At 39.8% G+C, this 23,757-nt stretch overlaps 1 protein-coding gene across 2 annotated transcripts in view; it reads right to left on the reverse strand.

Annotated features, from left to right (window-relative positions):
• Window positions 1-18,020, reverse strand: part of mtcl2 (microtubule crosslinking factor 2) — a 104,932-nt gene extending 86,912 nt beyond the window's left edge. For both annotated transcript variants that reach the window (XM_061058634.1, XM_061058633.1), the window contains exons 1-3: window positions 16,718-18,020; window positions 10,064-10,165; window positions 9,584-9,706 (exon numbers count right to left, since the gene is read on the reverse strand). In XM_061058634.1, the coding sequence (XP_060914617.1) occupies window positions 9,584-9,706; window positions 10,064-10,165; window positions 16,718-17,677 (1,185 nt within the window). In that variant the 5' untranslated portion in view covers window positions 17,678-18,020. The remainder of the gene's footprint in view (window positions 1-9,583; window positions 9,707-10,063; window positions 10,166-16,717) is intronic.
• Window positions 18,021-23,757: the final 5,737 nt, after the last annotated feature.

The following is a 23,757-nucleotide window of genomic DNA, read 5'->3' on the forward strand; positions in this document are numbered from 1 at the left end:
CACACACACACACACACACACTGGCCACGGGGCAAACAGTAATATCCTTCAACAAGTGGCAGTTAGTCGTCAAATGGAGCTCTTTCTTGTGTGCTGAGTTTGGATGTGTGTTTTTATGCGCTGAACAACCAGATTCTTGTTCCTCCTGTTATCCATCCTCCACACACACACACACACAGTAGCACACACACACGCAGACTTCACATGGTGCATGTTAAACCTCTTTGATAAAATCTACAGGGAGGGAAGTCGTTGGTGAGATAACCGTTATGGAAACACAACAGCTGTGTGTGTATTATGCTTGTGTGTCTCTGTGTAGTGTGTCCATGTATTTATCTTTGTGGTCAGGTTTTGACTTAATAGAGTGACATTCTGTCTGGTCCAAACTTCCCCAACAGGCTATTTCAGGATAAGGGTCATAAACAAATTGAAGTTACAGTTTTTCACTATTGCATGAACACAGTTCCTGAAACAAGGCCCTGTTTGTCAAAACTCCACACACACACAAAGACCAACAACACATACATGAAATTACAAAAAATCCTACATCTCAAGCTAGAACAAGCACTTCATTCAAAACTATATAAACTTTTCTAAAAATGTAACCTTTGCTTCAAAGCGATACACATAAACACCACCAAAGAAGCTCTTTATGTCATGTATCAAACTTTTTTATAATGACTGTTTATTGATTAAAAGCATTGACTGTACAATAAAAATGGACAGCAGAACTGCTTGCCAGTGGTGAAGCCAAGATGTTTTGCCTTTTCTCACTGGCTGCAGTAAAGGTCATAAACCCTGCCTCTTCCATGTACAGATGGACATTGGTGATTGATTTGTCTTAAAGCTTCTTTTTTCTGAGAAGCTTCTTTATTTACTTTCTTTATTTCATTAGTAACCTGACGATACAAAAAGGTATAAAATGTCATAATAAAGAGCTCTGTTGACAAATGTGGCTCCTGCCGCTCCTGTGTGCGCCGAGTTAGCTGCAATCACTAACTGTGCAACTTTACTTCCAAATGAAGTTGTATTTGGACACCAGTGCAAATGTCCATTACAGCACCCATGATAGGGGGTATTTTGGCTTCATTTTTGTACAACAGAGGAGGTGTGGCTGCGTTATCCATTCCTTTCCTCAAACCTCTCTTCCTCTTGTATACATTTTACCTTTACTGACGACAGAGAGCTGTCCTGTTTTGAGCTTAGCTTAGCATAAATGGTGAAAGCAGATAAAAACTGCTAGCCAAATTAATTTATGATGTATAGGTGCTAGTTTAAATGATAAAAATGTACCCAAAGTCCCTTGCAGAGATTTCCTGACACCCAGTACGTTCCTTTTATTTATGGTGCACTTAATTTATAAAATGAGTTACAGTATAGAGTTGATCTGTTCTGTAGAGGAGCAGTGGGCTGCTAGAGTGCAGCACCTAAACGCACAACTCCTGTTTTGCCTATGAGCAATCACAGAGGAACTCCAAACAGCCACTAAAACATTAATGTCTTTGGTGTGGGAGGATACATGCAAACCTGTGAAAGGCTTCAGTCAGCTCTAATGGGAACTGCGATCAGGACATTCTTGCAGGAGACAACAGTTTAAAAAAAAAAACTTACTTATAAATTAATATATAACACCACTCTGGCTTTGACTATCTAAGCAAACAAACTCAGCAGCCAGGGTCTTTTTTTAAAGTGTCATTTGCATTAAAGTATTAAAAAAACTTCACATGGTATTTTTTTTTTTTAAATGTGTTCATATACCAAGAACATTGCTATTTTTGTTGTTGGATACATTTCGTTGACATCATAATTATGGACGCATTGACTTTTTGTTGTATGTTTATCCATCAAATATTGCAGTTTTCCTACTGTGGTAAAACCATTACGTAGTAAAGGAGAATAAAAAAATAATCTGATAAAAAATCTGACAAAGACGCTCTTTCAGCCTATATATTATTATATTTAAGTGTAGTTATAGTATTATATATTGTTATGTATTTACCTCAGCACTCTTCTGTGGCTCAGTTCGAGAGTTGATGATTAAATAACAGAGTGTGGCCTTGTGTTGGGGAACGATGACTCCACTGAAAGGGAAAGCTCCCTGGATCTTACCGTCAACCTTGGAGGCGGCTATATTGTTTTTTTAATGAGCTTTAAAATGTGCTTACAAAGTGCAGCTCCCTGAAGAATTATCGACGGTGTAGTGTTTAGCTGAACCTTTAACTTCATCAGAGGCGAGTTCTGCAGGATCAGCTTTAACTTAGCTTAACAGACAGATCAGGAGTGATTTTTAAAAACTTACTTTCCCAATCACGCCAATAGTTCTTAAATATACAGCAAATATGCCAGTATTAATTTAACACTGACAGATTTGCTGTGTAGCCTAGAAACAAAAATAAAACTTACAATCTGGTTGCCCTACAAACTTGATGTGATTAAATACTCTCTTTGGAGCAACAAATTAATTTAAATATAGAAAAAAAATGAATTTGCAGCACCAAAAATCTGCTAACTTCTCAGCTTAATTGAAAAAGGTCAAGTTTATGATTTCTTTTGTTATACCCTCTTTCCATAAGTTTTGTTTAACATATTCATGCAGACAATCCTTGCTAAATTCATCAGAAAAAATACATGCATTCATGCTAGGGTCATGTGCCTGTAAGAGTGCTTTCACAAATCAAAGTCCTTTTACAGTTCAAAGATCCACAAATGTTGAGTAAATGTGTAAAAGGAGATAATAGAAAAATATATATTTTACTCAAGTCTGCTCAAAAGAATGAACAAGACGATGTACCGCTGAATAAGCCCTCATGTTGATGTAAGGTGTTGATGCCGTTGACCTTCGACATTCGACATTAATCCAACACATTGACCTCTGACGAACACGTAGAGGATGTTACATCACATGTAATCTGCTCTGTGACTGGTTACAGAGCCAGTGTGTGTGAACCAGCCAGTCAGAGAGAGGAAGAGAGCCACTAACGTGACAGCGGTTTCTGTACAGGCTGTGATCCAGCTCTCTTTGGATAAAGATAGAGAGAGGCAGACAGATAGAGAGAGAGAGAGTGCAAAGTCACAAAGGGTGAAAGATGTGATGAATTCCCACTCTCCTTGGCATGTCATTTGGCAGTGGTAAATGTGTAATCTCACCGCCAATATCACCAACCATCATCCCATCTGTCAACGTGTCCACTCATGCATACACACAGGCTTATACAGTACACGCTACTGTAGATACAGTACTTGATACCATGGCAGTGGTATTATAGCTGCAGAGAGCATGCAAAACCAGCAACAGCCAAGTTTAACACTACGTTTGCCTGCTTAGATGAGCATCTACAGCAGTAACGTGGCACTGTTTTTCAAGACAAGAGGCGAAAACTTGATTATTGTGAAGGGTTTCAGCTTACTCTTGTTTTGGACTGGAGCATACACTATACAACAGCCAAGATGCTACAGTTACAGAGTTTAGTGAAAGAAGAGCAGCTTTGTCCCGCTCTTTATTTAGTTTGGGGAAGTTAACACTGACTCTAGTGACTTCATCCAGAGCCATATACAGTAGTGATTAGGGATGTAACGATTCACTCAACTCACGGTATGATTCACGATACTGGGTTCACGATACAATTCTCACACGATCTATTTTACAAAATGAGACTGAAGACATTCACTTTTTTTATGAAAACACCAATGCACCTCGTAATCTCTTAGGCTCTTGCACACGTTTGGGCGAGCGGGGCTGCAAACGGGCGTGTCAGTAGGGATTGGCCTTGGTGTGGATTAAATGCTGCATCATGTTGGTTGTGCTATTTGTGTAGTTCCCTGTCTTCTTGACATATTTGCACACAGTTTTTTTCTGATCTGTTATCTTCTCACCTCTTTCATTTTCTGTCTTGGGGAAGCTAAAATGTTTCCATACCTCCAATTTAAAAGACGGTGGTGCGTCCTCAATTTCAAAATCTTGATCTTCAGCTGCCAACCGCCTCTGCTCTACAGCTGCTGACGCTCAGGATGTTATTGTGATTGTTTTTTCAGAGTACTGATATGACTGCCTCATGATTAATCTTTACATCCCTAGTAGTGATCATTTTCATCTATTATCGTCTGTTTGGAGAGTAAAGCATATTGTTTGAAACTTGGACAGACGTTGATCGAAGCATTGTGTTACTCATCAAATAATGCTTTTCTATATTTTGTATTCTAATTGTTCCAGGATTGTCTGCACAAATTATTTTTTAATGAATACTTATTTATAATAATTTGCCAGCTGACACAGAGGCTAACTCAGATGGTTACTTAAGAGATGTGTAATCCTGTAAAAAGACAGACAGTGGACCTAAAATGGTGAAGACGGTCAGCACATGCATCAGAGGAAATAATACAAATTTGTTCCTACAATGTGTGCATGACACATAGTACGGGGGGCTGCGCAAGTGTGTGTGAATGTGTGTAAGAGATAGAGAAAGAGGGATAGAGGCGAGAGGAAAACTTTACTCAGTCTCATACAATCGCTGGATTTTTGTTCTCCTTCCTCCTCTCTGTCCTTTTCTCTGTCACTCCCACACAAGAACACACACACACACACACACACACACACACACACACACACACACACACACACACACACACACACATAAACATAAACACCACATAACATAAGATATGGTGAAGAAGATGGGAGCTGGCCTCGCTCAGATAAATGTACCGCAAACTGCTGCTTCCCAGCTCTAATCAAATAATTATGTTTGTGTGTGTTAGTGTGTGTACTCTTGTGCTTCTATCTTTGTGGGGACCAGGGTTGAACCCTTGAACGTGAAGACATTCTTTGTCTGATCCCCACGCTGCCATCTGAATGTAAAACTTGGGGTTTAACATGAAGTTTGAGGCAGGTTTATGATCTATACTTCAGCCAATCAGAAGAGCGAGCTCTAAATATTTTGGCTTCACTCCCATGCAGCTGTTGCTCAGTCCATCTTAATATATAGTCTATGATTTATATAAATAATATGGGTGAGTAAGAAAAACTAATAACTGCTGAAAGGACAGTAAAGAAAAACTGGATGACTCTGGTCTAACAAACAGTGAACTACGTCAAATAACTAGATTTACTGTACATGCAATATTTACATTACCAATAGTACAAGCTTGTCTTCGTTGCCATGTGCTGCAGTATAACGTATAACATAAAGCAGTCATGGTTAACAGTGTAGTGTTCCCAAGTCCTCTCCTTATTTGGACTTTAAGTGACCAGAAAGGAGACTTCAAGTTTCACACTGCTACCAGTCTCTGTGATAAGCCAAACACATCCTGGTTCACTCTTAGTCCTAAAGTTACACGGATAAAGAAGTGATTATTTTCCATAAAAGATCCTTTGCAGATATATTTTTTCACGTATATTTTTTTTTTAGTAAGATTAGCATTGTTGGCTAGTTAATAGTCGACCCTTCGTTACAAAAGTATAACTGCTGTGTTGACAGCATGGGAATCTAAACAACTATTTCCTGTGTTTGAGTGTGTGTGTGTGTGTGTGTGTGTCCAGATGTATACAGCCTGTGGGAATGAGAGCAGTGTGCGAGTAGGACAGGAAATGATGTCAGATATTCTCATGGAGATTCTGACAGCATTAGGACTATTTGAAACCCCCCCCACACACACACTTGCAGAGTCACATGCTAGTTGTAACACACACACACACACTCACACACACACACGCACGGACACATGCACACACGCACGCACACAAACACACAAGCACAATATATCTTTAACTAAAACAATTGAGCATGTGATGTAGGCTACATAAGGAGTACTTTTGTCCCCAAATTTTCATGTGACAAACACACACTTCTTATTCTATCTTTTAACCATCTGTTTATCACTCTCATCATCCCCCATGTTCTCCTTCAGGGAGAATCAAATGTCAAATGAACAGAAAGACAGACAGAGAGAATCAGAATGAGGGACTGGCACAGTTTGTGCAAGTGAAAACAGGGTGTGAGTGAGTTCAAGCTTGCCAGTGTAAGTCTGAGTGAGTGAGTGTGCGTGTGTGTATTTGCCAGTTTTGTACATTTGCATGCCAGGGAGTCATCAAATCAGGGCCTGAATAGTAGCTAAGCCAATTTATTTGTAAAGCTGCTCAGTGCAGGACAGCTCAGTAAGTCAAGGTCAAGTTGAACCATGTAAGACAACTCTAGATCAACATGTCCAACAGTGAGAAAAAAACTATGAAACATAAGGAAATTGTTATGAAGGCATGTCTCACTTTTTTTTAAACAATTAAAACACCAAACACTTCTTTGTCATTTATTGTCCAGCCTGATATTTAGCGTAGTCTTGCAATAGAAAAGAATAACCTCTGAGTATTTGAGAACATACAATTCAAATGAAAATTAAAGTTTATCTTGAAAAAAAAAAACTAGGTAAATTTAGTTAATTAATCTAAAATTCAGTTAATTTGTCTAGACTGCAAAACAGAACTTGTTTTTTTAAATATTTGTTATATATAATATAAATATATATAAATATATTATATGTATATTTTATATACATTTAGTGGAATGATTTACTCGTGTTTAATTTGTTTATTGCTTGTTTTGTCGTTAATTCCTGTTTTATTTTGTCATTTCCTATTCGTATGTTTCATGATGGCCTCTATGTATTTTTATTTTGCCATTTGTAACATTGTGTTTCTCTTTTCTCTGTGTGTGTGTATCCCCAGTCTTGTCTTTAGTGTTTCCTTTTTCTCATTTAGTAATTATGCCCATGTACTGTTTTATGTCTGACACCAGTCTGTAAAGTTTCCTGTTTTATTTTGTAGTTCTCGTCTTCTCTTACTTCCTCCCTTTGTCTAGGTTCCCTCCTTTTTGATTGCCCTGATTGTCTTCACCTGTGTCTTTAGTCTCACCTGTGTCTGACTACCCAAGTGTCTATTTAGTCTCTGTGGTTCTTCCCTTTAGTGTCAGTTCATTCTGTCAAGAGGTTACAATAAAAATGAATTGGACCCATGTGCAAAACTCATAGAATAATGTTTTATTGTAACAAAAATGTCAAGAGGGAAAAATAAGTATTCAGAGTGTCACATCCTTCTTTTCTCAGATAATTATCTCATAACTTCAAATCATCCACACAAGCCTTGGGGGCTTTGGACACCGCCGGCGTAATGGACTTAGTCATTCAAATAGACCAAAACAATTAGACTACTAAGTTATGTTTCTTTCTATCTGTACTCGAAAATAAAGCAGAAATCCTAGAATCAAAGCTGATTAGCTAAATATTGTGTTAGCTTTATTAAGCATTATGTTCATTTCCGCTGAATTAATTAAGTATATAATTAAAATTTCGTATTGTGCTAACATGCCTTTAGCAGGTGAGCTTGGTTCATGTCATGTGGATACATGATAGATGAGTGCTACACTTTGTTGCTTGCTTGGGTGAGGTAGCTCAGGATTAATATTTGGCTGTTCCTTGATGGGTTGGTTCCATAATATTATTCCTTAATATTAGCTCATTGTTGGCAGCTACTGTCGCAGAGAACAGAGAATAACCAGGATCTTGCTTTATGTCTTGTTGGGTTAAGACTGTGGATTCAAGGAGTTGGTGTGTGTTGATTCTGGGTTGCTGGAACACACTTCAGCATTTCCTCTACTCAACTTATTTTTTTAAACTGAAAACTTTCCCAATTTGATTGGGAACGTGGGACTTTTACCGTTCTACTTTAAGTGTTCACAGTTAAATCAACATGAGTTAAAGGTCTTTTCCAGCAGAGATGAATAAGTGATGAGTCAGAGGCAGGAGTGAGTGTCTTGTTGTTTTTATAAGCTAATGATAAAGCCATCAGTATAAACAGAGGAGTGACTGTGAGAGGCTTGCAAAAGAGAAGCTTAGCATGGAATTAATGCATTCATGCACAAACAAGCACACACTCAGCGTGGTGTAACTTGACCTGCCGTCTGAGTCTGTGGCCCCAGTGGCAAAAAGACACAATCAGCCAGATGTTGTGAGAGAGGTTTGTCTCCCTGCAGTGTGTCATTTATCAGAATCCTGTGTTTATAATCACCATCGCTGCAAACTCTAACTTTGTCTTTCTGTTTTTTTTACGTTATTTCTGACCTCACTTTTCCACTTTTTATCCCAATGTGTCTCTCAGCTTTCACTGATTCCTGAATAACTCTCCAAAAGTCTTTCCTCCCAGCCTCATCCTCCCACCACGATTGGCTGATTTGAATTTTCAAACAGTGACCAACCCCCTTTCCTCCCTAACACACTCAACACCCACACTCAGGAACACAGGATGAACGCTCCTCCTATCCCCTCTTTCCTTCCTTCCTTCTTCCAAAACAACCAGATGGTGAGACAGGCGCAGAGAGACAGACCGCAACAGCCGGCAGAAAGTCCGGAGAGTGACATCACAGTCTCTCTCTCCTACACTCACACCCTCTCTCTCTCTGTCTCTCTTTTAGAGGATATAAAGACCCCATTGTATCCTCTATGACATGGAAAATGTTGGAGGATCGTTGTGAATTTGACAGAGTGTGTCCATGGCCCAGGGTCAACGTGACAGAAAACAGTCATAGAAGCTCCAGTCTGCAGCACGCGTTTGTGTACATCTGGCCTTTTCTACAGATTCCTGAAGTGACTGGAATGACTATGTATGTCTATCCATAGAGTGAAGGACACTTGTAAACGAGAGTGCTTCTTTATTTACCTAAACTGTATCTGTGTGTTTGTGGGTTTCTTTGTTTGCAGTTGGACGGCTAATATCTGTGTGGGTTAACACACTTGATCAATTGAGAGTCCTAATGGGGCAACTATTAGCTAATAGTCATTATAACAGGGGAATTCCTTCAACAAATTAGAGGAAGCCTAACCTCAACGTGCTCGCATGACTTCTACAGTGTGAGGAAAGTGGGTCAGAAGAACTGTCTCAAAATACACAGACATCATTTAAAACAAAATACAGCATGTGTGTAGCAACAACCAGGCAAGGTCCTTAAATCCTGGATACAGTGATTGACTTTGAATCTGCTGTTCTTAACTGTAATCTGTGCATGCCATAACCTATACATTAGGAGAACTCTCTAGATCGGATTACTGGTAGAAGTGTTAAGATCTAGTGATCACACACAGTTAGGAACCCAAAAAAATCAGGGGTCCCAGTTTGATTAACTCAGTTTTGTTTTAATCAAAGTTGGACTTACAACTGTGACAGATCCGATGTCAAATGTTAAAGAATGACTTGGCTTAAGTAGATTTTTTTTTGCACAATGCAACGTAGAATATTTTACCTGCAAAACTGAGCTTTTATTCCAGTAAATCTTTTTTATTTTAAAATAAACTGAATTATAATATTTCCAGTTGAAAGTGGCCTTCTTTAGATTAAGGCCAAATGTCTATTTGTATATGTTCTATTTTTTTATCTCTGGAGGAGAAAGACTTTACGTGAGCTTTATTAGCCTTCTGGCTATTTTTTAAGTGTTCAAACAGGCAGACACAATTCAACCTAAGAACCATTAATTCAACATCAGATATCTGACTTTCCTCTATTCCATTTTGCAATTTTAAATCAGTCTCAATCAAATACACTTACTTTGACGTCTTGCTCCAGAGTTCTTATCAGTTCTCCATCTACCTGCCCTGTTTGGGCGACACGGAGAGAGCGCCGCTCTGCCTTTCTCAGCCGGTATTGCAGGATGCGGCAGGTCTTATTTGCCTGTGACAGAGAAGCAAAGTGAGTAGATGAGGTTTTACTTTATTGTGCCTTTAAGAAAAAAAGTATTGCATCCGCCATTAAATACTGTAGTCAACACATTAAGCATAGAAACACAATAAATAGTAGATTATGGTATTTTTTCACTAAGTATTAAACAGCTCAAACATGATTTGAATGTCCAAATGCTGCCAGCTTTACTAAGCATCTTTAGCTTATAATGATCTCTCTTGTTGTAAAAAATGTAAACTCTGATAGTTAATGTAACTTAAAAGTTCCAATCCAATATATCACAGAGAATCAAATCACAGATTGAATGAGATCGTTTAACTTCTTCGGTCTGCACACCCACAGCCATACCTGCTCTAGCTGTTGTCGAAGTTCCTGCAGCTGGTAGACGTCGTCTTCCATGTACATGTCTCTCATCTCCAACATCTCAGACCTCAGCTCCTCCATCTCATCCTGGACACAGTGACGAAAGAGAGAGACTGTGAGTGCATCTTTTGTTATTGGAAGAGCTGTTGTGACTACAGCTGTAAACTGTAACTCAGTGCAGACAGCATTATGTGCACATGTGGGGGTCATAAAGGGAACCCTTTAATGTTTAACAGGAGTCATTAAAGCTTCAGTAGCTTCATCATAAATGCAAGACAATCATCATCAAAAAAAAAATGTCTTCCATTAACCTTGTAACCATTGTTATCAATCCAATAAATCACCGCTCACTGTCATCTACGTCTCCCGTCATCCACATTATGGGGATCACCATTACAACAATTAGTGTCCTCTGAAAATGAACTGTAATGTAATATTCTCTCATGTCAGATAAAAGGGGTCATCAGAAATAGAGATCTACATGTAAGTAGCAAAATGGTGAACTGAGTAATGCACTAGGACGCTGTATTGATTCTTTTATCTCCCTCCATACCAGGAGGTGGTATAGAGGAGGGTCAAAGGAGAAGTCCATCAACAGTCCCTAGAGGGGATTAAAAGCAAAGGACACCAAATTCCTTCACCTCAAAACATAGATATACAAATATCTAAAAACGTACTTTTCAGAAACTTTGAAACACTCAAAAAAAATAATCCAGAACATATGTGATGCATGCATGATTAATTTCAGCCTGACAGCCTCCTTTGCATCATCCTTCAGGAAATGACTTAAGGTGCAGCTCTTGTTTTAGCATGTGCTTCTGCACTGACATGAACCACACCTCACATGAAGAAATCTGGGTCGCTGGGCTTTATGGGCTTTCTGGAACAGCAAGTCGGGTGTTACACAATGGTGTTCTTCCAAGAGTGTGTAATGTCTGCATCGGCAAAAGTCTTTGTGCGAGTGCAGAATGTGTGAGCGTGTTAGGCAAAGGGAGTAAGAAGCTGCTGTGGTGGTAGTAGTAGTAGTGCTGTCATAATTTACTACGTTGCAGAATGTGGGTCAGCATCTGCAGAGCTTAAAGAGTAGCAACAATGAGCTCTGGGAATATGTGAGTGCGTGTGTGGAAAGAGACAGCATGAAAGGTTAGGAGAGTAAGTGGGAAGGGTGTGTCTATGCTGCTACTTTAGAATAAACAATTTGTTAAAAAACTGCCGGGAATTTGTTCACGATTAAGGTAATGAATGTGGCTCTGCATGAAGCAAAATATCTGTGTGTGTGTGTGTGTGTGTGTGTGTGTGTGTGTGTGTGTAAACTCGTGAAAGAGATTTGATGATCAAGTTAAAATAGACTGCAGCAAGAAGAAGTCTGCATGACACTGACCGCGAGGTTACATTTCTACACTACAGAGGAAAGGAGAAGGAAGGAGGCATATGACAGAAAAAATAGAATAGAAGAAAATGAAAGGAGAGGAAAGACGAAACAGGTCATGGGAGGTAAAGGTAGAGACAGAAAACAAGACAGAGAGGGGAGGAAAGGAGAGGAGAGAGAAAGTGGAAAGGGAATGAAAACTAAGGAAAGGGGTAGGGGAAGAGATGGACAAAACAAGGATGGAAAAAACAGAGCATGAGGAAAATGTAGACGGGGAGGGAGTTACAACACGACAGTAGGGAGTGAGGACTTGAGGACACGGGACGAGGGAATCGCAAATTAATGTCGTAAGAGACACAGAGAGAGAGAGAGAGAGAGAGATTTGTACCACTGACCTGCTTTTCTTAGCTAACTAAAGGCGATTATTTCGTTAGTTTCTGTTACGTGAGAAACCAGACAGTCAGGAGAGTAAAATGAACCAATCAGATGTCTGTATTTAGTGAGCCAGACAGGTCAATGGTAGAAATTAGAGCTGAGGCACATCTGTCGTGATAACAGTTCTCACTACTGGAGGACTGGGTGAACTGTCCAAAGCTTTGCAGCTCATCATGTTTCTAGAGCTATAGACCAGATCATATACTATAAAAGTTCTGTGATTATCATGCATTTCATTGTTGTATAAATACTATATCTACAGCTTAGTGGTTGGAATGCTACATGTGTTTTTTTTGAGTTAAAGACAACATGTACCTTGCATTCCAGCATACAGTATGTTCCAGAGGAAGCAGGGTACAAGATCAACTTTACACAAGTTCTATGTTTTTGTTAGAATATTTAAATGTTGCTTTGAATCATTCATTGTGGGTAATTTGAAACCGTATACTTCAAAGAGACTCTAATGCTAAACTAAGCTAAGCTAGCTGTCGTCTTTCTTAAGAGCACAGACATGACGGAAGTTAGTGGTGGGTGATATAACGATCTTAGACCGTGAAGGATTTGAACATGCTGACGATCTGCCAAAGCAGAGAGATCGTAGAACCGGACTAACGCGTTTATTCTCTCATGCTGCAGTTAATGCTCCGACACAGACTCGTCTCCTCCCCTTCTGCTCCTCAGCGGTGAAAACGAAAACGAAACTTAAGTCCGCAAAAACAACTCCATCCCGGTTATATGCAACTGTTCTGATATTTTTCCAAATCGACAAGCTGTGAGCAACATTTAACTTATCTGCATAGTTTGCACAGATAAGTTTTCATCTCAGATAGCGACACAAGAAACCGTTTAACGAGCCGGAGAGAAGTTAACAGTCTGCAGACAGACAGTGAGGGGAGATATAACCCCGGTGTTTAAAATGTTGCTGTCTGTGTTTTCTGCTCTCTCTCGGTTTTTAAAAGTTACTATCATCCTCTCCACTCGAAGCTCACCTGTTGTGATTACCGAATTTATAGGGATTACACTAAACGACGTTACACGTTGGCAAAAAAAAATCGTGATATGATATTTTTCCCATATCGCCCACCTCTAATGGAAGTATCCCATCCCACATATCTAACTCTTCTAAGGAGAGCAAAAAAGAATATTTTCCAAAACATGCAATTACACCATCAGAGATATTCAGATTTTACTTCTCTATTCTACCCACAACCATCACATACAATTTGCTTGTATGTAGATGGAAATGGTCCATGGTGTTAGAGACACATCTGGCTGAGTGTTCTTATCCAGATGTTGTTAAACCAGACCGATTGTCACATATCACGTACAATACATAGACTGTAGCTCTAACAGATGGACGTAGTCTCAGTGACGTCACCCAATCGTTTCTGAAGCGCAGATTTGAGACCAAGAATGGCGGTCTCCATGTTGAAAATCCAGACTTAATCTAACTTTTGGTTAACCTAGAGTAACAGGTAAAGAGTTGGAGAGTTGGCCTTAAGCCTCCTGGCAGACAGATACAATGTGCCAGCTTGCAGTCATATTAGTCACGTCCATAGTATGCATAACTCTTATCATTCATAAAATAAGACTGGATGATATGAAATATTTATTAAATTCAGTTTTTGCCAAAAAGGGCTTGAGCTATTCAGAGCTAAATCATTCTTGTACCAGGCTGTAATCATTTTTATTTCTGCAGTAAAAACAGGCATTTTAACATGGTTGTGTATGGGACTTCAGGGTCTTTTGGAGCCAGCCTCAAGTGGACACTCTAGGAACTGCAGTTGATTTTATTTCAGTATTGGCATCATTTTTCTACACCGGTATATCTTGGTATAATATCTTAACAAATCATCTTATTTTAGAACATCGTCTTTTAAGACACAAAACACTTCTTCAAAAATAGATTGATTAAGAGCATGTAATAAAAATCACAAACATCAAAGCCCAAGTTAACTGCCAAGCTTAAGTTGATCATATGATACAAGGCAGGTGAAAGGTTTATCTGTACTGAAACTCAATTCTCCAGAATTATAGGTTAGAGTATTTTGACAAACAATAGTGAGTACTGTATGAGTGAAGGAGTTCTGAATTGGCTGAGCATCCACACATGCTAAACTGCTTAAATGAAAGTCACAGGACACACATTCCTAAAAATCGACCCAGAAGGCCCTGTCTCTGTGACTGTGTGAGGTTCAGCTGTAACATGATACCAGTAGTGAAGACCTACATGTTGTTTATCTATAGACCCAAACAATTGCTTATTTGTGAAGGTGTCTGCTGAGTTAGAGCTATGTCAGAACAGTGTGTGGATGGTAGGAATGACTGAGCATTGAGACGACAGCAAACTCTTGATTGAATGTCACTAAACAATAATTATGATCTGCAAGTATAGGTAGTAAAGATAGTTATATTGATATATATAGATATATTGGAAAATGTATTCATAATTTGATATATTCAAACAGCATGAGAATATAGTTAACAATGTAGACTCATATGGTGGAAACATGCACTACTAAAAGATGAAGAAAAATAAAAGTCTGTGTCATACATGACAGAAAAGGAGGATGAACACTTTCGATGTAAAGTCAGAGAGGGAATTGGAGTGTGCAAATTAGAGGCTGAATCTAGAAATAAATCATGGAAACACACATGTTGTTTTGATCCCGATTACTGAGCAGGTGTTCTTCACAGCTGCAACAACAGACACAAGCAGTCTCGCTTCACTGCTAGGCCTCCCATGAGGCTTTGGGGTGGTCCATTAAGGTAGCTCTGGTGTGATGGTGTCCTATATGCAGGCAGATTCTCTACATACAATACACACACACACACACACACACACACACACACACACACACACACACACACACACACATACACACAAACAAACAGCTGCATATGTGCACATACTGGAATCCTGATTACACTTCAAATGAAGAGTTTTTATGATTCAACTGAAAAACCCAGACAGACTGGCGTTGCGGGATGAGATGCATTAACAGTTGACGGTGGAGGTGATTCGGTTAATTGATTGTCCTCTTGACTTTTATCCTGCACTGCTGGCTGTAGGATCATCGGAAGACGGCTCAATTCCTCTGGAAGAGAGGAATAAGGGACACAGCAGCTGTCTTTCCCGATGCTATCTTTTTAACTCACGAGTTTCCATGAATGAGGCATTTTGTAAGGTATCAGAAAATCCTCAAAAAGTAAAATATCTTAGCAATTGAATTATCTTTTTCTTTGTAAAGAAAGAAAAGCAGTTCAATCTCATTAATTAAGAGACTCTTTCAAATTAAAGGATTCAATTAATATTATAGAATAGTTGATTAACTTCCGGTCACCAGCAAAATAAATGTATCAACATCGACCAAAGCGACACACATTGTAAAGTAAAAATGTTCAACTTGTTTTTCAAAATAAAAGTAATAAAAACATAAGTTACATGATAATAACCATCAATCTAAATTTACAGAGTAGTGACATGTTGTGTTTTAGACACAAGGCATCAAGGTCAGTGTTTACTTGAGCAGCAGGTATGCTCATAGAGATGTAAATGTAAACAAATCTGTTGGTTACAAGAAAAACATGTTCAGCTGTGAGAACCTATCTCCACCAAAAATCAAAAGTCACCACAGCTTTAGAGTACCCTATAGTAAAAGATGAGGGGGTCTTCCTGTTTGGACATGTGCTTCTGATCAATCATCCCCCCCAACAATCAATCCTTGACAATTATTGGCTTGTCTGGTTACTGCTAGTTAGTGCTTAGGGACATGCTCATGTAATCAATCCCAGAAATCAATCACTCTCAAAGCAGAAAGGATCTGCTTGACTGGTGGATCTACGTGTTTTTACATTTCATTGTCTGCAGGTGTGAGAGCTGTGAGATGCCTTTAGTGTCAAAAATGGGATGACCTGCACTCTGAATATGAGTCTGGGGTACTTGTGATGAGGCAGTGGTGGTCTAGCTGTTCTGAGTGCTGAAGTGTAAGTGTCTGATTAAAACAACAAAATTAATCAAGTGGATAAATGATGTTACCAACTGGCAGCTTTTCAGATACATAATCTATAACTATATAATTATAACCAATACACAAATGCACAGAAGTTTGGCATTCAGTATCCAGAATCAGAATCAAACGTGTTCCTTGTTATTCAGGATAATTTTTTTTTTTTTTAAATAGGAACACATGGACAATTACAGGGTTTGTTAAACCACTGCTGAGCAAATATTTGCACAAAGGTAGAAAAGGGCAGATTCCACTGCAGGCTTTAGGGACTGACAACCCGTCAGGCTGTAAAAACATCCTCACCTCCATCACATGCACTCGGAGAAAGACAGCTGAAAACACTGCAAGTACTGCCTTCACATGATATCTTAAAGAGTTGCTGTTTCAACATTGCACATGATGATACCCCATTTCAAAACTGCCATACTGAGGCAACAAGGCATGTTTGGCTCATTTGCTGCTGAGATGCAAACTCTAGTCATAACATCATCATCATCCATGTTTGAGTTTATTTTGATGGCGCCTTAAAGCATCTTAAGATGCCTTGGAAACAAGTCAGAGTGAACAGAATCTGTACAGCCTGAAGTTGAGAGAAAGAGGATTATTGGCATTCATCTAATTGGAACTAGTATCAATATAATTATTTTATATAGCCTAAGAGAAAGAAAAGCTGCTTGTCTTCAAAACCTTTCCCAAGGGATCCTTGTGCAGAATTATTTTTCTATTTATGGCATAGTGATCTGAACAGCCTCGGGTGCACTCAAGAAGGCAACTTTCAAGAAATCTTAATCCACAAATGTATAGTTGACACGACAGTGGACTTACTTTGAGGTAATCATTCTCAGATCTTAGCTCTTCTATCTCCCGGACAAACTCCTCTTGCATACCGTCCATAAACTCCTCTGTGAGGTCTGAGAAAGCCAGGGATGTACTCGCAGGCACCCTGCTGTCAAACGAGGTGACCGAGCGCTCCTCGCCGGGGGATACGCTCCCTTCTCCGGTCTCCAGAGCCACGGAGAGCCGGTCCTTGCAGTCCGCATTGGAACAAGAGGTCTTACCGGCGGCTTGTAGGCTAGCTCTGTCCGCCAACACGCCATCCCTGAGCGGCTTGTCTCCATCCTGCCCACCACCCCGGCTGCTCCTGGATTCGGCGTCACTGCTAACAGCATCCGTAGAGAGCTTGTTTTCCTCCGAGGCACAGTCCGATAGCTCGGAGCTGCTGTCGGTTGGGGAGAGCTTCCCGGTGGCGCAGCCGGAATCCTTGGATAAGTCGTCGGATCCAATGCTGGCGTCGGACACCTTCCTCCTCCCTGCGGCGCTCTTGGCCCCCTTCGCCGCCGAGGACTTGGACAAAGCGCCCGAGGAGGTGGAGGATTTGCTCGATGGTTTTTTCTCCGCTTTACCGTCCTTCCCTGAAATGCTCCCCACGGGGCTCCGCCTGGAAATGCGGCTGCCCAGGTGGATGGCGCCCGGCTTTACGCTCAGAGTCGGCGTCCCTATCCCTCCGCGGATCTTCGTGAGGGACCATCCGGCTACATCCTTCGGTCTGGCCGGGGACGGAGCACGGTTCACCTTCTTCTTCCCACCCTGAGGACGGCCGGACGGCGTCGCAGAGAGCTCCGCGGATTCAGGCTGCTCCAGACCGGCCACCACCGCGTGCTGCGAGTCCTCCGTCCCGCCTCCGCTTTCCATCTTCTGCCGGAGATGGAGTCTCCGTTCCTTGGGCGAGGCGAAGACGAGGTGAGTCGGAGAGTTGTTGACATCAACCTCCTTTGTTTTTGTCATTCATTCCGTTTAGTCAGAAACCAGAAAAACAGAAACGAAACCTCCTATTTAGGGGAAACAAGAGGCAGAAGTTGGAGTGCGAATAAACAACTGCAGAGCAACACAAAAGGAGGCGATCCTCACTCCACAATGAGAGCTCCAGTAGAGCAACAAGGCGAAGAAGCAGGAAGCAGTGTCCAAAAACAGCACAGAAGCTAATTATAACCAGCCCTTTTCACTGTCTTTGTAGTGAATATGTTAATAATTCCGCTTTGTTCCAATAGATCCTCCTCTCTGCAGAATATTTGTCTCGATGAAATGAAGTAGCCGGTTCCTGCTCAGAGGAATTGTGGGTGAGAACAGAGAGGCAGTGTGCTGGATCAACCCTCTCTCTCCCTCTCTCTCTCTCTCTCTCTCTCTCTCTCTCTACCTCCCTCTCTCTCTATCCCTCTCTCAGATAACGGGATGTTTGCCTTGGAGGAAAGAGAGAGGGAGAGAGGATCTCGTGTTTGCAGCTCTCTGTCGCCACCATGGTAGATTATCAGAAGGACTGATGTGCAAGAAAACAAAGAGAAGCCTGTCAATTTTCGGGGATACAAAAAGCAACATCGTGGTTTTCTATGCATTGCTTGAAAGCCAGGGCAGGGTACTTAATAACATATTAGTTGCCCATCGTGTTATTTTTTTATTAAAACATGTTCCAGTGAAAGCAGTAGCTTAATGTGTGTCAACCAGAAATCACCCCCCCCCCCCCCCCCCCCCCCCTCTCTCTCAATTGACAACATCCATTGATTCTCCTCATGCCTTGATATTGTCAGCAATTATTTGCGTTCATAATTTATCCAAACATCCAATACGCTTAAAAACAATTTGGGGAATTATAAGTCAGCTAATCAATATTATAAACAAGATGATACATACAAATTGAAAATGTATATTTGTGGTTTAAATTTTGTTTCTACCTTCACTGTCGTTAATTTACTGCTCTGTGTAACTTTGAATTGCCCCCCCCCCCCCCGGGGACAAATAAAGTTTTTTGAATTGAGTTGAATTAATTTTGTTCCTGTATTTGTTGTCCCATCCTCGCTGCATGATCTCACTGCTGACGTTAAAGCTCCTATGGTAAGTGTTTTAGCTGGTCATGAAACAGACTAAGGCAGAAGGCTACTTCTGTCTCTTTATGTGCAATAAAAGCAAACAAGAACATCAGTGACAAGACTGATTATTTCTACATTATCGTTATTAATGCCTGAAACAGCTACTGCGAGGTCGGTGTCAGGCAAAGGGTTATTATTATGTTGTGGAAATGGCCTTTGTTTATGTTTTACACTGCAAAGATTCTCAATGAGGGATTCATTGGACTGTTAAATGAAAGCAGGGGGAGATGTTTTGTGTAAAAAAAATACTTTTTTTTATACCTTTTCCCACAGCAAAGAGATAAAAGATACTTCTTTGTCCATAGGGGGCGCCAAAATCGACACAAAGCAAATGTTGCTCACAAGAGCTTTAACATGAAAAATTACAGGATTTTCTGCTACGCATAAATATCTAAAAATCACAATACTCAACAGTTGTAGCACTTGGTACTGTATAATATGGCTTCTTGATGAATAGTCAAACTGCATTCTTAAATATAAAAAAACTCCGTAATGGTAAACAACACTACAAACATATTTAAGCCTAATAGTCAAATATTTACTAAATGTGGTTATCCCCTAATGAATTGTCATTAGAATAGTTTAAGATCATCATGTATGAAACACAACTTCTTATGGAAGAGGGTTATCCTTACAGTATGTCAGTATGCAGTATAGACATGAACACAGCCATTCCCATCATGATTTATTCAACACTTTCTGTTGTGGGAGACAAAAGCATGACTCCATTTGGGACTCTGTGTGTACATGGTAACACTGTACAGTAAGTCTTAGGTTACCGGCCCTCTCTCTCTCTCTCTCTCTCTCTCAAAGAAGCAGACATGCTAGAGACCTCTGGTTGTATCACCATCATCAGCTCCTGTAGAAAATTGAAAGCCACCCTTAATGCTGTACAACAGTCTACAATCATTTAAAAACAGCTCATTCTGATCCTGAAGATTTTTTTCCATCATGGTAACTTATTCCAAAATGTACACTTTTGGTTTTATTAATTTCACCAGGTACCTGCTGTCTCAACAGACTGTATGATGATGTCTTATCATGTTTTATGACAGGAACAATGCTGGACCATGTATATGTTACATAAAATAAGCAATCTGTAAGTGTGCCTCTACCTCTCTGTATCTGTACCACTATTCCTACTCTGCCCCCTTATATCCAGTTAACAGGATAATCTTCTATAGCTATATAAAGGTGACGAAGCTCGGATTGTTTGCGGTGGCCATAACTTACCTGAGATGTCCTTGACTCTATGAATGTTACTCTCTTTTGGGTATTTTGCTTTACTTGGACAGGACAGCTGAAGAGAGACAGGAAATGTAGGGTAGACAGACATTCAGATGATTCACAGCAGCGTTTTGACGTTAGCATCTTCACATGCTCTCCATGACAATGCTTTCATGAACATTTTAGCAGGTTAGGTCTTTTGTTTAATTATTATCCTAGTGTACTTATATAGCATGAAACACAATATGCTACTTAGGGTGGTCTGATAACTTTGTAGGTATCTGGTCATAGTAGTAAAAAAAAACCTTGTGACTTCAAATACATCTTTGAATATTTCATAGATGTCTATTTTTACAGGTGAAATGTTTGACCTTCTGATGGTGCTAAAGGAAAAGAAGAAGAAGAAGAAGAAGAGATACTTTATTAATCCCGAGGGGAGAGAGATGTGACTTTGGTGCCTTGCTTAAGGGCACATTGGTAGTGCTCAGGCAGAATTGGTCCGCACCAAACCGGCAACACTCCGGTTCCCAAGTCCCTAAAAACTGACCTGCAGCGGCCCAGTAGCTCAAAAGTCAGAGTACCTACAAAGTCATCCAAAAGAGACTATGTACACCTGAGACATACCACTAAAACTAAAATGTTTCTAAAGATGAAAACAAATTGAGCATCACTATTTTTAGACAATGTTTCATATAGTAACATCATGAATAATACACATGATCATACTGTCCAAAACGTTATGTAAGTACATATTCTTATACAGCATGTTTCTTGGTACATACTGTATGTATAGAGCGAGCAAGTTTCTGCAGTAGAGGAACATTATGTCATCTCCAGCTATTAACAGATGGCCTGTTTTATTATTAAAGTCTATAATAATGTACATCCATTAATAGCTCTCTAATGGTGATTTCCTGTAGTTGTTGTGGCTGTTTTCTGAGACTGTGACCACCATCAGAGTTAAGTCTCATCCCATACCCGAGGCAGGATATCGATACATTCTGTACTGGCAGAATCGCTCTGTATGAATGATTTATGAGCAGAAACTTGAGACAGGCAAACACAGAATTAGAGCAGTTAAAATGGATTTTACCACTGAGGCATCAGTGCTGGTGATTGGTTATTTGTTATGTACCAATATTTTTTTTATAGCCATGCTACAGTCTCCCAGCAGTGTGATTGTAATATGTCAGTAATGATACTAATGCAGGATTCATGAAGATATCACTGATTCTGATGCCATTATGCTCTTGGTCCATGTTAATCAGTATTTTCTCACAGTTTACAGATTTGCCTGTTTAAACACACATCACTTCATCAGGCAAACTAATGACTGAAATGTTACCAATATTTATTTGCAAGTTAGAAAGTGTGCAGGAGTTCACCTTTAAGTTTCTTTATTATCACATTGCTCTCCTATGCACCTGTGTCATGACATAGATGTGCAAAGTTTTTTTTAATGATAAATCAAACTTTAAAAAAATGTGCATTAGCACAGATATTAGCGTGCCAGGCTTCGGTTTCTGATAAATTGTGCAGAATTTGTTCTGAGGATCTCAACGTATAGATACTGAGGTCTGTTGTCATTTCTCAAAAGAGTTCACAACGTTCTTTATTTGTGTCCATCAAGACGTCTTACAATGCAAAGTAGCTCATAGAGTCCACTGGTCTAAAAGCAAATTGGCTCGCATATTCTAAGTGTTCCTAAAGTGTAGTAAAATTAAACCTAGGACCAGTTCATCTCGCCCACACGTTTTGAACCTGTCCTGCACTAGTTCTATATGGGAAGTCTTTTTTTGATTCCCTCTCCACCATCACATCTGCCAACATCCAATCCCTAACCCATGGTTGACCTATTTGGTGTTCTGCCCACTGACCACACACACAGCCCTTATCCCCTCTCTCATACCAAGTAGATGAAAGATGCCCCAAAATTCATGAAATTAGAAAAAAATCAAATACTACATCTGAGGACTTAATGCAAAATGTTCCAAAATGTGGCTACCCTTTCTGAAGCATGTCAGGTACCTGCAACTGGAAGCTGTACCTGTTGACTAAGTGACCTATTGTACTTCACCTCACCAACATCACACACCTTCTGGTCAAGTCCAGTTCTCCCTAGTAGCACATAGTATACTTCTTCTCACAGAATATTGTTATTAATCCAGATATTGTGCAAGAGTTTTCCGTATGACCATTGTTGTTCTTTTTTTAAAGTTTAATGTTGAAAATGCCTGCCAAAAAATCATAATCAAAGCTTAGAGCAGAGTTAGTACTAGACATCGATTTTATGTCAGGTAAACAAATAGATGTCCTGTCCACACTTCATTGACATGTGTTGTAGTTGATAGCTTTATCCTTAAGAAGCAAGTTAATAAAACAAAATACATTTTGTTAACCTATACTAATGTAACATCAAACTTGTTGGCATGTTAAGCAGTTATAAAGTGTATGAGGCCAGATAATAACCTTTGATTCAGTCGATCAATCCATTAATTTCATATATTGTCCCTATCCTGAATCCCCGCTGTGCTCAGATGGTGTTGTTAATTCACACTAAACTGTTGAAGGAAGACAAAAAAAGGGAATACTGTTGTGTTGTCAAATTTTTTTTTTTTTTTACCAAGCTCCACTCACCTTTTCTTCCTCCTTGAACATTTATTTTATTCATGCTGCATCTTTCACTTTACACTTATGTAAAGATATTGCTATGAGTAGGAGGAATTTGAAATCAAGCAGTCTCTAAATCATTTATGGCCGATGGTCCTGCAGTGGCAATCACATCTGTAGACCAATGGTTCTCAACCTGTTTCCTCAGAGCCCCCGTTACTTATATAAAAAAGAAAAAGAAAAAGAAGAAGCTTAATTTTGCTTCATTACTGGCTTCTTTAACTAGCATTCAGACCTCCCACCAAGAAATTGAGAGTAAATTAGGTAATGAATACAACTGGAATCATGACGCTTTACACTCCCTGATTTTAGGCCTCATAGGAAGACAGAGGGAAGAAACCCCAGCTAACCGACTAACTCATTAACGATGTGCATATTTAAGTAATTATCTGTGGGGGGGGGGGGGGGGGGGGGGGAGGAGCTTTCATTGCCATCCAATCTGAGCATTATTAGAATGCATGTCCTCCAATCTGCTTTGCTGGGAGGAAAAAAGACGATAATGGAAACTTGCTGTCCTTGCAAGTTATTTTCAGTCCAGTAATTGGAAAGCAGTCAGTGTGTTGGTGGTTATGGAGACAAGCTGCATCAGCAGAGCCGCTGCTCCACTCAGCCTGCTGACTTAAGGAGACTGACATTCTGTCTATAACTTCTCACTCTCGATTTCTCATTTCTTTAGGTTAGTTAAGCACTTTTCCAATAAATTGCATCATCTGTAAGAAATAATTTTTCTGAAACAGGATTTTTTTTAGGTATTAGCTAGATATATCCATGTCGCCAGGTGTGTGATTAAGACACAGTTGAATAAAAAAGAGGATCATTAAACAAAAAACACTTTACCTCTTAGTCAAGGTAATGAGGGGTTGCTAAGCAGGTGATACCAATCCAATACCTCGCTGAAAAACTGCTTTATTATTCTTCCTTTTTGTTTCTGTTTCCAACATAAATGTTTTTAACAAAAACAAATGTGCCAGGCTTGGCTCCAGCCTCTGTACATGTGTCGCACGACATCAATTATAGACTATCGGCGCTCATTTGGCTGTCTTTAGC

This window comes from Labrus mixtus, chromosome 15 (genome assembly GCF_963584025.1).
Source record: "Labrus mixtus chromosome 15, fLabMix1.1, whole genome shotgun sequence".
In the NCBI taxonomy this organism is placed as follows: Eukaryota; Metazoa; Chordata; class Actinopteri; order Labriformes; family Labridae; genus Labrus; species Labrus mixtus.